At 39.6% G+C, this 15,427-nt stretch overlaps 2 protein-coding genes across 4 annotated transcripts in view; one reads left to right on the forward strand and one right to left on the reverse strand.

Moving 5' to 3' along the window:
- Positions 1-3,456, forward strand: part of CCNT2 (cyclin T2) — a 25,918-nt gene extending 22,462 nt beyond the window's left edge. For 2 of the 3 annotated variants that reach the window (XM_066190359.1, XM_066190361.1), the window contains one exon: positions 1-1,072. This exon is cut by the window's left edge and continues 3,489 nt beyond it. Coding sequence is in view for 1 of the 3 variants with exons in the window: in XM_066190360.1 (XP_066046457.1) it covers positions 3,145-3,167 (23 nt within the window). In the remaining 2 variants the exon portion in view is untranslated. Of the gene's footprint in view, positions 1,073-3,144 lie in introns of those variants that run through there. The other variant, XM_066190360.1, reaches the window with a different exon arrangement.
- A 53-nt stretch (positions 3,457-3,509) lies between these two features.
- On the reverse strand, positions 3,510-14,811 carry MAP3K19 (mitogen-activated protein kinase kinase kinase 19). Its single transcript, XM_066190363.1, has 8 exons — positions 14,748-14,811; positions 14,155-14,239; positions 13,141-13,376; positions 12,545-12,588; positions 8,117-10,513; positions 6,775-6,924; positions 5,875-6,572; positions 3,510-4,902 (listed from the first exon to the last, which is right to left on the reverse strand). The coding sequence occupies exons 1-8, from the start codon at positions 14,785-14,787 to the stop codon at positions 4,836-4,838; spliced, it is 3,717 nt and encodes a 1,238-aa protein (XP_066046460.1). The 5' UTR covers positions 14,788-14,811; the 3' UTR covers positions 3,510-4,835.
- Positions 14,812-15,427: the final 616 nt, after the last annotated feature.

Genomic DNA, 15,427 nt, shown 5'->3' on the forward strand with positions numbered 1-15,427 from the left:
TCCTCAACTAGAGCCTGGGCAGACTCGTGAAATAGCAGGAAATTGACTTTAAAGCACTACAGTATTTTCTTTTTGTGTCTGTTTAAATAATTGTGCCAGGAAATGCATCTTATACAGCCACTCTGGATAAGCAATATATTGTACTGTAAATATAGCAGTTGCTGTCACAACCTGGAGTTAAAATGTCTGGATGGTAACTAGTGCCTGTCTATATACCTTGGAAAAGAGCATAGGCCTTCCTCCTATGGTGCTGTTACAAAACAAACAAACAAAAAAATACTATTACCTGTTTTGATTCTGGGAAATTGTGAAATATGGTAGACAAAATGTTACTGTGTTACATTGAGATCCAAACAGTGGGTTTTGGTTTCTCTGTAAAGGATGTCCATAAAACTCGCGGGGTTTGGGTTTCAATGTAATTGTAAATAGGTAAAACTGTCTGTGTGTTTGTGTCTGAATTCCACGGGGTCATCCTAGGGCTGAGAGGGAGGGAGAGGGGATGCAATCAGGTGCCACTAGTTTTTGCTGACTGAAACCCACTGTAAATTAGTGAATGGTGTGAATTGCAACCTGGCTGAGGTGTTGGAAATGACTGAAAACTATTGGGATCGGCATCAGCCTCACGTGAATGACTGAATAAATGCAATAAAAGGCTCATAGTCAACACTATTACTTTGTTCATCACTTGCTACAGATTTTTTGTTATAAATTTGAGTACATGAATGATGTAATTTGTAAAATGATGCTGTAGTGGAGACCTTGCTACAACACTATTAAAAACCTTTCCTTTCTGTGAGATGAGGTTTGTAGAATAGTGAGATTCTTTCACATGTTGAATCTTCCTGATGGTGGGAATGCTGGGGTGATGTATCTCACTGTGAGCTGGTACTTACTTGGCTATTTGCATAACGTGGCAGTTCTGTATATTCTTTTGGCAACTGTAAATATAAATGTTTCATAATAGCTTAGTTGAATTTTTGAGGTACAGCTGTTTGTGTGAGATTAGAAAAAAGTTTATTTCTAAGAACTTGTAAAAAAAAAAAAAGTATTTTCAATAAAATTCCCTACCTCACCTCTATTGTGCAGAAATGATCCCATTTTCCTACGTTTAATTTTTCCAACTTTGTAAGTAAACACTAAGGTCCCCTTTCAGTTATTGGCAAAACCTTGCTAATTGTCATCAAATCACTCAAATAATGGAATGCTGGAAAGTCTGAAAACTTACTTGTTTCCTTTACTTCCATTGAAGTATTGATCAGGTATTTGGTACCTGAAGAGCAAATTCTGGACATTTTGTGCCGTCTTAAGCTGCTCCTTCTCCCTGCCTCGGGGACAGAGCCTGTGCACAGCAGTGACAGTCTGTAGTGCCTGGCCAGGTGTGATAGTGGTGGGTTTTTTATTATTATTTTTCTTTGGAGCAGTGAGGGGGTGGGTGACAGTGCTACACCACATTTTTTCTAGGTCCTTCTTTCTAGGACTTCACCAGGAAGGGTTCCCAGTCCTTGTTTTGCAGGGAAGGTGATTGGACAAATACTTTGTATGCTTTCTTTAATTTGATGTAAATGCACGTAAGCATTATCCGTTCTAAAAATGCATGTCTTGAGCCTTGGAAGTTATGCCAGACTGAACTAGCTAGTGAATTCCTCCTTTCTCTGGAAGACTTAACTCCTTACACGTTAGAGAGGTAATTAGCACCAGGAGTCTTCTCTCCCATTGCTACTGGGAATGACTGTTCTCTGGCTTCTGAAGTGGATATAACAAATCCAAACTAAATTTATAACCTCGAAACTCAGTGCTGGGGTTTGATTCCCCTATACTCCTGTACTTGTAACAGCAGCAGTGTTGCCACGGTTCAGACATTGTGTTCTTTGACAACACCTCTGAAATTTCTGAGCTGTCCCATGGTGCAGGTGGGAAGGGATAAAGAGGGGAGAAAAGGCACTGGAGTGTGTCCTCGGGGCCCGCCCTTGGGAGAGCTCGGGTTCTTTGCCTGTGTGCAAGAACCAGAGGTTTGACAGGAATGGTGTAGGAACGGCGTCAGTTCCCGCCGAGCTTTGTGGAACAGCACTAAATTTGAACCCAGATAATCTCAAGAGCCTCTTGTGGTTTCGGGGACCAGGCTCTGCTTCCTTGGAAAGAGAGGTGGATGTACTTCTAGATGCAAATTTTTACATCCCACTGCTGGTGGTAGTTCCAAGAGCAGTGTTAACATAGCTGGGTTGGGCTGCCTGTGGCCCCTCCCTCCGGGGACGTGAGCCGTGCCTCCCGTTACCGTGTGAGAGAAACACTGCACAGCCCCACGATCCTGAGAGGGCAGGGCTGTATCTTCAACGGCTCAGATCTAAGTTCCAGATCTTGAGGAAACCTGCAGTCACAGCAAGTGCTTGGCAGGCTGCATGCACTGTATTGGGTCCTTGCTGGTTTCAGAAAGGCAGGCTGTACTCTTCAAACCAGCAAGGCTTGCCCTGCTCCAGCACTGTGAATAATGAAGCAAAGTGTGACCCTGCTCACTGAGTCACTCGGAGTCTCCTGAAAAAAATCGCTGTTCAGGATTTCACACCCTTTCCCCTTGTTCCCCTGGATACCTGTTATTGGGTACCTGGACTCTGGTGTGAAAATCTCTGATCTCAAGTAAGAAATATCCAAAGTTAGACTTGTTTCTAGACTGCTCCACCAGACCAGCTCAGCCAAGCAACCCAAGACTAACACAGGGCTTGGTTTAGCTGTGCTGGGCCCTGAGCTCTGCTGCAAGCACAGCTCTGATTAAATTGAAATACCTTTGTTCCAAGTGCTGGCCTTAAACTGCCACCTCACTCTTGAAGCCTGGTTAAACAAAAGCAAAAATGTGCTTTCACATTTCGATTAAAAACTCAGGTTGAAGTTTTACAAACCTCTAATGATTACTTTTAATGTAATTAGCTGGATTAAACATGACAAACTGCAAATAAGTGGTAACCTTAATATTGGAGAGCTCTAACGAGAGATGTTAGTTTTGCTTATAAGATGTGCATAAGAAGGGGGGTTTGCAATGCTGACCTTTTCTAAATTAATTATATACTCTAGAGCATTCCCATTCTTTCTTTGCCTATGACTCTCATCTCAGTTTCATTTCATGCTAAATAAACCCTCATATTTACTTTGCAGCTTTGTTGAAGACTCTACCTTAATCTGAGAGGAATTAGTCCACATCATGGAATTATGTACATCCCACTAGAGCTCACATGCCCAGGCTCCTGCCTTTACTCTGCAAGGTACTTTACCAGGAAGATACTTTAACATGATGTTGCCATGGATGTCTGACATGAGCACCAACTGATACGCCTCAAAAAAAAAAAAAAAGGACTGTTAACTGCTTGAACTTAGAAGATTACTGTGATGTTAGGATTTCTCTTATACTGGCATAATGTTCTGTCATTGTTATGTGACATTATACCCACAGAAACTATTAATAAACAATTTTGCTAGAAGTACTGATTTCTCTTTGCTTTTATAAAGTTTAGACTGAACTCTCTGAAGTCAGGCTACTGGAATAAAATAAACTTGGAAAGCTTTTTAAGTAACTAAGATGTTCAGCACTCTGGGGACAGTAGATTTTATATAAAACACAGAACTTCCTTCTTTCCCATTTGTAGAACACAAATGTTCATGTTACTGCTGGCACTGAAATCAGGGTCTTACATCTTGAGAGCTCAGCTCTTACCAGTTGTAGGGCTGAGTTTTACTGTGTCTCTTCCTGGAGCCTGGGTGCTCACAAAGGCTAAAGATTTACCTCTTTTTGATAGGAAGAAGCCTTATCAACAAAAGGACATTCTAAATACCAATACCTGCTTTTTTTTTTTCTTTTCTTAATAGTGCATTTTAGATTTCATTTTGTGCTGTTAGTAGTAGCTAGTTCTACTAAGTGTAAAGACCACTGGAGTGCAGAGGGGCTCTGTTCCATCTCATCCAGTCACAGACAGTGCTCACTCAAGTGGTTGGAGAAAGGTTTTCAGTGAGCAACAGCACCCCATGGGGACATTAGGGAGGGCAGAGCCAAGCTCTGCAGTGCTAGAGACTGGGGAATGTTGCCTGGAGTGGCTGTGGAGTCTCCATCCATAGTCATAGTCAGTGGGACAAGGGCCTGGGCTACCTGCTTCAGCCAGCCCCGCTCGGAGCAGTGGGGCTGGAGCAGAGCATCTCCAGAGCCCCTTCCAGCCTCAACCCACCGAGACCTGAGAGTGCCCAGAAAATGCACTATTTCATTCAGAACAGGCAGTCCCATGGTTTAGATCATTATCTCTTGCAATTATCACCACAGTATCTTGTGGAGATCCAGGGCCTCAGGAGCACAGGGCTGATCTGTGTACGTAAAAAACTTATTCACCAGCTAAAAATTGAAATGCCCATCCAGTTAAACAAAAGGGCCCATGAGAGTGAATAAAAGCCTCAGTACATTTTATGCCGGTAGATGGTCTGAGGTTCCTGTGGGATCTTCACACTCATTACTCATCTCCAAGCTGGAGTTACCTGCAGAGCTCTCTGCCCATAGCCTGTGTCCCACAGGATTTTACAGACATTCCAGCTTACCTGGCCCGTCACATGCCAGTGATGGGGACTTTATTTTCCCTTTAGGTCTCTCCAAATACAGCACAACGTGGCCTTGTGTTCCCAGTGCAGGGCAGGCATTGCAGAACAGGTTCTCTTTAATCACTGCTGTCTAATAACAGGCTCCTTGAACACAACTGCTCTCCAGTATTTCTACTGTCACGTTCAAGTCCATTTCCTTCTGGTCTTTTCACAAGTGAAAATCTTTTCCATGGAAAATGTATGCTCATTTGGCAAGAGTTTGGAAAAATTCACTGTCTTCCTTTCACAAAGGGATGGTCCAGCAACTGCAGAGCAGAAGGCCGCTCGTGTTGATCTCTGCAGTGAAGGTTTCACAGATCAGTACATAAAATGAAAATGTATGCCTGGGATGTAATTGTAAAAAGCTATTTGCAAAATTAGCCTTTTTTATTATTATTTCTCCATTCTCTACTCATTTTTAGGGTTTTTTTGATAAAGCTGATAGAAAGGAAGGGAGGCTTGAAGGGAAAAGACTGTTGTAATTTATGAATTATAAAACTGAAATATTTTGCTATTAAAGAAATTATTACTTATTCCACTGAATTCCTTCCAAATCTTTGAATAATTCTGCTGATTTGCTTACTTCAGGTGCACCAAAAATGTATTTAAGAAAGGTGAAAATTATCTGTTTGAGCCTCTGTCAATCAGGTTGTCCTGTCATCTCCAATCAATGTCATGCACTTTAAGAAGCCCATGGCTTTGTTTAAAACAAAACAAACACCACAAAAATAATTCCTATATTGTGTGAATGCTAGTGGTTTGGGATTTTACAGAGAGAACATTATGTTTCATTTAAGTATTATGATTCAAATAAGTATGTTTCCTAGACTGGCAGTGATAGTAGATTTTTCCACTGCAGAAGACAAGAATTAAGTGAAAGCTCTTCCATTTAGAATACTGTCCTCAAAACAGCTTCTCTGACACAGACCAAACTCAAACAATACTGGATCAGAAAGCACAGCAAAGAAATTTCCCAAACATTTTGTCCAAAACTCAACGGTGCCATGTTTCTGCATGAAAATTACACTGAAAGTAAATGATGAGTATAAAGACTACAAAAAGAGAATCTGTGTGGGCTTTTTTATACCATTATAAAGGGTAAAGCTCTTTTATATATACTCTTACCTAAAGGCTTTCCTGAAAGGCTGAAAAGCCTACAGGCGTTTACAATAAAGTCACATGCACCATAACCTGAGCTGCCATGCGCCATCTCCAGAACACAACCCAGCTGCATTTTCCCTTTCCTTCTGCAGCTCGAAGCCCCCATACCTGGTCAGGCAGGCGTGCACAAACCCCACGGCAGCGCTGGAGAAGCGATGGGGCAGGGCCGGCATCAGCCCCCCGCGGGCCCCGATGTAGAACATGGCAGCCACCCTGCCCATGGAGGCCAGAGGGGGTTTGCCTGTTGCCATCTCAAACACGGTGCAGCCAAGGCTCCAGATGTCGGATTTCCTGCCATAGCCGGACTCATTGATGACCTCTGGAGCCATCCAGTAGGGAGTGCCGTGCACAGACCTGAGCAGCTCGCCGCGGGTGCCGCCGAGGCTGGCCCAGGCCAGGCGCCTGGCACAGCCAAAGTCAATCAGCTTTATCACCCCCGTGGGCATGAGCATCACGTTGCTGCCTTTGATGTCTCTGTGGACCACGCAGTTGTCGTGTAAATATGCAACCCCTTGTAGAATTTGCTTGGTGTATTTACACAGGACGACTTCTGGCAACGGGCCGAAACGATTCAGAATACTGGAAATGGAGCCGCCAGGAACAAACTCCATGAATATGCTTAAAATGTTGTCTTCCAGGCAAGTCCCTAAATAAGTTACGATATTTACATGCTTCAATGTCTTCAAAAGATCGACTTCCTCATGGAACTTCTGATACTCCTTTTCTGTGGTGAGTTGATCTGATGTATCCAAAACCACCTGTTTTACAGCTATTAACTGTCCCTGGCTTGTCAGACCGCAGTACACCTACAGTGAAACCAGCACTTATCAAAACAAGACAGAGACAAAACTTGAGTATTTATTTTAAATATAATCTTGTCATGTTTCATGTGTCACTGTATAATCTAAAATATTTAACCATTTGTTGAATAGGACAACAGTTATTTTTGAGATAAACTGTAGCTCAGCAACCACCAACACATTTCAACATACTCAGACATTAACTTACCGTGCCATAGGCTCCCTTTCCAAGGACTTCTCCTCTTGTCCACATGACAGGATCTTTGGCAGCTAAACTGCTTCCTGGTAATTTAGTAGATTCATCAAAGTTTAGAAGGCCATTTTCTTCATTTGAAGCCAAAAAGGCTTTACTGTAACTCTGCTTGAAAGATGATGGTCAGTGTGGGGAGAAAGCAGAGAGGAAAAGACAGGCTTCATTTGGTCTCCCTTTTTTTTCATAAGGAGTAATTTTTCCTGGCATGACTTTGCTTTACAGATGTGTATATATATATATATATATATATATATATATATATATATATATATATATAAATAAATTGCCCAGGTCATTGATAGCATTGCTATACTAGGTAAGACTGTATAAATACTTTCAAATAGTGCCTAACTAGAAGGTTAGAGCATGACATCTTCTTCCATTGACACCATGACAGAAGAGCACTTAAAAGAGCAGGATACACTCTCTTTTGTCGTCTCACAGGCACAGTTTGCTAAGCTGAAGGGTGAATATGGCTATCATCATGCTCTAAGTAACATATGTAACACAATTCTGATGAAAATAACAGGCCACAACTTCCCAGGAAGAAGTAACTGCTTCAGAAAGATGGCAATCATTATCCCATCTAGCCATGGATCTCCCTGGGAGAAGTGAGAATGGAGCTGTAATTGGCACCTGTGTCTGCAGAAGCACAAGGGAGTGTATCAATATGTAGTGAAAGACATTTCCTCATAAATTTATAATTTAAATAGACAACAAGCTAACAGGACCAAGGAGAAGCACGTTAGTAGGTGAAGGCACGCAGCTGACTTTGGGGCCAAAATCTGAGCCTTCTGAGCTCGAAGTTTTGATTAAGCATTAATTAAACAGGGTAAGTCTATCTGATAAACCAATACTTGTGGTTCATACCGATAGAAGTATCTGATTGCACTCAGAGATTCAAGGTAATTGCCCTTCTGGATATACAAGACTGTTTGTAGTGTCTTTTTAGATTCCTTAGCTGTTCAGATCTCCAGCTCCTGCCTTGCCCAAAACCTTTTTACACAAGCCCTTCAATTAAAACAGCCTATTCTTTTTATTCACTACAATTCCTCAATTTATATAAGCTTTGGCAGCTTCTTCTGTCATGCCCTAGTACCTTCTGGCTGGTGTTCTGACATGCAGCGTCTAACACAGATATATGCAACAGCACGCTGGAAGAATCACTGGGCAGCTGGCCCAAGGTAAATGACTTGATAAATCTCTTTAATAAGCACATATTTCCCATTTTTCATCCAAACTTGTGTGAAGCATCACTCAAAGGATTTAGCAAGTTACAAGAAGAAATTACTTTTACCTTCTCTAGAGCACTATTTATTATTCCTCCGTCTCCATTCATCGTATTTTCCTCTTCTTCACCCTGTGTATTTTGTATTTTAGAACATGTGTTTTTTGTTCTTGAAGAGTTGGTGTCTTTTTCTTCAAGCATTAGCAATTCTTTGGCCAAACAACAAAGCAACTCATCAGTCACATCCTCAGTATCTGACCAGGAAGTGTTTTGACTTGTCTGGAAACTGGGGCTTTTGGCATTTTTTGTCCAAATCACTGAAGGTTGAGTCAATTCATTTGCCCAACTGTGATCTAATATTTTTGTAGGGGACTGACATTCCAGTCTATCTGAAAAGGGAAATTCACATTTATTGTCCAGGCCTTTGCCACCATCCATTTCCCCCCTGCACTGGGGCACACAGATGTTCTGCTCTGCTGTTACCAGACTGCCACTTGAAGCAACACATTCTCTGCAGTCTTTATCACTGAACTGGAGGAGATCCTGGCTGCAGGCAGGACCTCTCTGATGGCTGGATTTATCCTGGATGTCTAATGACTGCTCCAAAGAAGTTTCTTTAATAGTTGATAGGTTTGAATTTGTCAACATTTCATTTTGCTTAGTTGACTGTGAAAGCTCTTCTAAAAATGTGAGCTGATGATCCAGGTCTCCGTGAAACAGTGTTGTGCTACTCGAGGTGTGTGTTTGAAACTCCAAGTCAGAAGTTGTTACATTCCCTTCCTCTATGTTGCTGTCACTCAACTTGATCCTTCTGACCTTTGTGACTAAACATTTCTGCTTTTGTTTAGCACCAGGTATGGTCTTCTTTGGCTTGGAATGTGTTTTCTTTTGAGTGTTTCTGACTCTGGTGCTTTCTCCCCCTTTACTGCAGGCAGATCTGCAGGTGCAACTCCCTGGTGGAGCAGAATAAACACCTGAATAAAACCTGCCCTTGTGTTGATCAAGGTCCCGCATGCGGGAATAGACGGGAGTTCCAAACATTTCATAAATACCTGGGCCCTGGTCATCGGAGTTTATTATTTTGAACATGTCAGTGTATTTCAGATCTACAAAATCTGAAGCAGAGGGTGCACATGGCAGACAAAGTGGAGTAACATGTTTCTTTAAGACAGCTGAATTTTTGCAACTGCAGGAGCAACTTTGCTTTTTAATTTTCTGAGCTCTCTGGGCAACATGGCCTTTGTCTCCTTGAGTGGTTTTTTTCTGACACTTCATGGAAATCTCAGATTTCACTTTTGTCGGTTCCAAAGATGGAAAAATCTGACTCTTGGCATTTGATTTAGTGGTAACCTCATCAGAAGCAATTAAGTCTTCAGATACTTTTATCTTGTTATTAATTTTAGATATAGATGAATCTTTATTTCTATTCATCGTTATTTTATTTTTGTCATGTTCTTTGTGAGTAAGAACATTGAGGCTCTGAGTAACATGAGGAGGCAGGGTACAGACACCACCCTTTTTTGTGGCAGGTTGTTCAGCAATGTATGGCTCCCTGGCTGGCTCTTGTTCAGAGAGTGTAACATGAGCAACAGCTACGAGCTCACTTTGGTCCTCTGAAGTTGCTTCTGACATTGCTTCTTTCTCCATTTCAGATTCAGAGAGACAGACTTGATTTCCTGACTGTTTCCCAGAGGGATCTTGAACTTCTACTCTGGGAATTACTGCAACTACAGAATTCTCTTCTAAGGCTTGGCAGGCCTCTATCACTCCATTTCTACAGGAAGAATCTAAATCCTGATTGTAGAGCACAAAGTTGGCACTCTCAGCATCTTCCTGTGGTTTATAATCCAGCATCATCTCCGCAGCATTTTCTTCTTCCAGACCAACGCAACAGCGATCCTCTGCTCTGTTCTGCTTATTGCCAGCTCTTGAGGCATTGCTGTTGCTGGACACTGTACACATTGTCTGGGCTGTAAACAGGCCACAGTTCACCAGAGCATTGCTTGAGCTCACGTGGGGATGACACTCATCCCAGAACCTGGCTTGGGTCAGATCCATGTTCTCACAAACCGCTGAACGCTGGAACTTCACCTGGTTCTTCTCAGTGTGGGTTGCTGCATCAGCTTCCCTCCACTTTAAATGACTTTGGATTTCTTCCTTCTTGTTGGTGGGGTACTTATCACAGTTATTAATGCTGAAGACGTACAGGTCCTTCACTGGAGTGAGCTTATGGCCATGATCAGAAATTGTGGCCATGATCAATTCTGATGACTTTTCACCGTGCCAGTTTAATGAGCTGTCTAACTGATACTGATAAATTTTAGTAACTGGTTTTATAGGCTGAGGAATAGCGTTCATAATATTTAAAATATTTTTGATGTTGCTGCTTTCATTGACAATATCATCCTTTAGAGAAGAAAGATGAATTGTTCTTACAGGCTGACATGTCAGTGGTGGCAAATGAAACTGTAATTTCCATTAAAAAAACATTAATAATGTGCTCTACCACAGATAAAGGTAAAAGCTAATCACTAAGAACCAAGTAGACTTAGAAAAGAAAATCAGAAAATATTTATTATTTTATATATTCCTATATTAAACCTACTATGAAGTATAACATCACCCTCCTGAGAAAATACATTCTTTTTCTCACATTAATTGCATTAATTTTCTGAGATCCTTATTTCTTAGTACAGAAAGCGGGACCTTTCGCTTTAAGGCACAAGTCATTCTCCATGATCTAAAAACAGTAAGTTTTGTCCATATGTACAAATCCTCCACAAGTTTGCTACAGGAATTCAAAGGCTGGACAGTGGCTTCATGTGCCAGAGTTCCTCCCTCACTTTGCACTCTCCCTGAATGAGAGCAGGGATGATTTTAATGCTGATTTTAAAGTCTTTTTATGTAACCCTTCAATGTGGGCTGACACCATTATTATATTCCCAATGGAACTAGAGCTCCTGTAAGCAATTTTTCAAAAGGAAAACTAGACCATTATAACAGAATGCTATTGTATTCCTGGAGAAAACAATTCTAACAAATTATTTACACACTTAAAATACATTATATTAAGTCTAAACATACAGATCCATAAACCATGTTAAATGGCCACAGATTTAGGTCACAGGTTTAGGTGGACTGGAAGACAGCACAGTCTGCACTCAATTTGCAGGGAAGTGAAATGGGTAAAACCAAAGGCAGCTGACACAGAAGTCTGTTGGGACAGGGACGTGTTTTATTGTTCCTTCTCCCCATCATATTTGTTGAAAGGTACCATGTGCATTTGAAGGAGTACAGATCAGAGAAACTGAGTACTTTGTTTGGACTATTCAGATGAACAGTGAGAATGGTTTTCTGAAAATAGTATTTCTGTTCTTTATTTTATAGGAAATGAATATTTTAATGCAAATGAATGCAATAGAAATAATCACAGTCATCTGCTCTGAGTGCTCATTTGCATGTCTATATTCAACATCAGTTTGCAATCTGCAGGAAATTTTTGTTTGCATTCCAAGGGCAAACTGAGGTTTGAACACGCCAGGAAAAGCAATGTGTTGGTGTGAAATTCACAGTTCTGAAGGCTCTGTCCATGGCATTAACATGAATGCACAGTTTATCCCAAAGGATGCACGTCCAGAAACCACCAGAGCCCGAGACATGAAATAAAGCTGCGTGAAACCACGCCAAGGTCAGCTAAATTATTCTTCTTAAAAATTTCCCTCCATTTGAATTTTTTTTTTCATAACCCTTCTAATAATCTTGTGTCAGAACTCTTGCTCCTACTTCTATACTTCTCTTCAGTTTTTTTCTGTGATCAGTTGTTTTCTGTGATAGGTTCAGTGATGTTTACATCTGATTCAATAAGTTGAGTCTTTTCTACAAAAGGCTATTAATTAATATACATGAAGGCCAAATTATCTTTTTTCTAAATACAGTATATTTCAAGTGGTGTGAAGTACCGAGATGTAAAATTGTGAGCCTGTTTCTAGGTACAAAAGTTTTGTCTAATCCTATTTACACTTTTCACAAAATCTCAGGTCAAGTACATTTAATTCTAAAAGACTATTTTTTATTTGCTAACACGATAAATTTCATCCATCATCTAATATCAAGACTATTTTAGGACTCAGCTTCAGTTTTAAATTATCATTTAAAAGAAGTGTTGGGGGTTTGGCAAACCTAGACACCTAATTTAACATATAGAACACACATTTTAATTAATTTACATATTTCTAAAGGTTTTAGATATTTTTGAACTTTCAACTTTTATCTCCAGAGGTCCCTCATGTAACATCTTACTGATAATTTGTTGATACACATCTCAAGATTTGCTGACACACATATATATAAAATAAATGTAAAAATATTTCATATTCTTAAAAAAAAACCCCTGAGACTAAGCAAACTACCTACCCCACTTCTGTATTTCTATTTTTAAGATTTTGAAAGAATATAATACTTTTGTCAGTGATCATTTTATACATAATGTCCTCTTACCTCAGATATCTTGTTCCTGGTTTTTAGCATTGTTATATTTAACCCTTAAAAATCAAAACAAATGAAATATTATTTTGATGTTCTTAGTCTACAATTCACATTTATAAATTAATTTCAAAATGTAGTGTTCAGGGAATCAAGGATCTGTCTCTGGTTGCAGGACTGTGCTGTAAATCTGCAGTGCAGAAGGAAGTTGTAGGTTGAAATTTAACTGTGATACTGGACTTCACAATTCCATTTTTCATAGAAAACGACAAAATACTTTAATTTTAAAATATTTTGACTCTAACTTCTCAATTGTAGATGTTTGCTAACTACAGTATGCAGCTAATTAATATTGCTAGTATGAGGGAGAAAGATGTCATCACTCCAGGTACAGGGAATTACACTCCACATTTGTGGAGAGTACCAGGAATGGTGAAGTTTGTCATTGCTTCTCTTTATCTCCTTCATTCTGCAAAACCTCACAAACTTATAATTAAAGAAGAGAGTTGATATGGCTGAAGTCTCTCTGAAGACAGCAAAAGACATAAAGGCAATATGATAACCAATATATAACTTTTTATAAAATTTGTGCCTGTTAAAATTGAACTTACTTTGTTGTATTTGTGCTTTTATTATCTGGAAAGTATCTAAATCCATAAATGATGTTGAAATGTTAGATTCTGGGCATGAGGTTTGTAGCAGAAAGCTGAAGTCAAAGTCACATCCCATGTTCTCTTTCTTTGAGAAAAAAGGTAAAGAAGTGTGATGTCTCCTGGCTATCTGATTTTTACTTGGAAAACATGCCACTTGTTGGTCTGGCCATGCTCTGGATGTTGGTGCAGTTTGGCTAAAAGGCAAAACAAAAATAACCAAAATACAGTGCAAAAGTAAATGGAAGGAGCCAGTTCAAACAATCATATGGCTGGTGAATAATGTGATCAAGAGGTTTGCAAGATCCCAGAATGCCAAAAATATCTTTTCTTTATTTATCTGTGAGGCTGTGACTCTCCCTGGAAATAGCAGACTGCAATGCAGAGATTGACTACAGGTGAGAATGAATGACAGTGTTAACCAAGCAACAAGAGAAATGTAAAAACCACATTGTTCACCTTCCCCTTCTTGACAAAATCGATTGCTTCCAGTGTGTGGTTTTTATGAATCATCAGGAGAGTGTGTCAGAAGAATTCTGAAAACCAGATGTGCCTTTGCTTTGTTACTTACAAAATGGCCTGCCTGAAAAAACAGAGGCTGTGTGGACAAGCCCCAGTGTTCTGCCACCTGTTTTCTGGAGAATGAAAAATGTGGAGAAAGATAAATACTGTGACTGAAAAGAGATATAAAAGCACAGTCTAAGTTAATCTTAAAGCTGTATGCAAGATATTTGTCTAGGTTTAATAAGTCAAATAACCACATACCATTTTTTTTTTTTATTTACCAAATTATTTGTTCACCTAATGCAATATCCTGCCTCCAGCAGTGGCCAATAATTGACATTGGGAAGAGATAAACACTACACAATGTATAGAGCTGTATATAATGTCTAAGAAATATTTTTATTATTCAGACTACTACTTTCTTTGTTCCCATTTGTGATACCCAAGTGCAAATGGACTGATACTTCTTACCTGGTTGTTCCTAGAGCTTTGCCTGACTGATGCATTTCCTCCATTATATTCTCTGCATTCTGAAAAGCAACAACACTTCCGCAACCTGCAGTAATACATCAATATTTGCATAAAAACAGTTTAATTCCAGTAACACATGGCAAATGCAGTTATTTTGGGGCATTAAAATATTATTAGAAAGAAGTACAAGGAGTAACCATCAGGAAAAGAAACCAGAGCAAGTTACATTTGATTAATTTTTGTAATTTATTGAAATGTGAATGCTTAACTTTGAATTCTTTTTTATTTCTTTGGTAAGTTTATTAATGCAATGTACTATAAAAGCAAAGAACAAAAAGCCAATTACAGCTCCTATCTCAGGAGAGCAGAAATAGAAGACAAATATTGACAGAAATTCCATAGAAGTAGAGCATTTGAAAAACAAACCAAATCTCAGGCCTTTACAATGGTGGAAAGTAACTCTGAGTTTGATTCAAATTTTTTTTATCGTTACTAAGTTTTGACAAATAGTCAGATTTCAAGTTATTACTGTACTTTTCCAGCTTCAGATCTACATTTTACATTTTAAACATAAAAGCTTTGGGTTAGACTACCTTTTTTGCTTCTCCTCTTATTTTGTTGGTTGTCAGACATACTGTCCTTAAATGTGTTAATGCCCAGAAACCTGAAAAGAAAACTGTTAACTGATATCCAATTCACGTATACAAAGCATTACATTGTATTTCATTATTTAAGAGACAAAAGTAAGACAAAAACATTTTAAAAGTACTTGAAATTATTCAAAGTACTGTAATTTGGCGTCTAATCCTTTTCCTGTGAATGCACAGAACCAAAGAGTTCAAAAAGTTTTTAGAGCTAAAACCACAACATGTGCTACGTTGAAATTGACTTGAAAGGGCTTTACTCTTCATTAGAAGATTGTAATGCACCTTTCCTATGACTAGTGAGCAATAACTGTGGGAAAGGAGCTGGCTGTCACCCTCTGGGTCAGTGCAGCTGTGTGGGTCATACTGACCCTGATACAGTCACGGCTGTTCTTGGCTGCGGTGAGTGTGCTGGGAGCTGCTTCATAATCCTAAAAAGAGCAACCCTCTTGGCCAAGATTAAACTCCAACTCTAACAATACCAAAAGATGACAGCGGCCTGAAGGACACAGAACAATCCCGAAGTGCAGACTCGTAAAGAAGAAGCATGAGAGGGTTAAGTCAAAGGATTGGAAGTTTTTAAATTCTAGAAAGCTAATTCTTAAAATTAATTCCAGTTAATAGTTTCA

This window comes from Chamaea fasciata, unplaced genomic scaffold (genome assembly GCF_029207755.1).
Source record: "Chamaea fasciata isolate MVZ Bird 193981 ecotype frontalis unplaced genomic scaffold, bChaFas1.0.hap1 SCAF_8, whole genome shotgun sequence".
NCBI classification, from domain to species: Eukaryota; Metazoa; Chordata; class Aves; order Passeriformes; family Sylviidae; genus Chamaea; species Chamaea fasciata.

Bases quoted from the DNA above. Each gene is read 5' to 3' on its own strand.
- MAP3K19 (XM_066190363.1), bottom strand. From the start codon at position 14,787: ATGTCTGACAACCAACAAAATAAGAGGAGAAGCAAAAAAG. The intron at 6,573-6,774 runs GTAAGTTAATGT...GTTTCACTGTAG, and splicing joins GAAAGGGAGCCTATGGCACG to GTGTACTGCGGTCTGACAAG. The intron at 4,903-5,874 runs GTATGGGGGCTT...CCTTCACTGCAG, and splicing joins GTGCACGCCTGCCTGACCAG to AGATCAACACGAGCGGCCTT.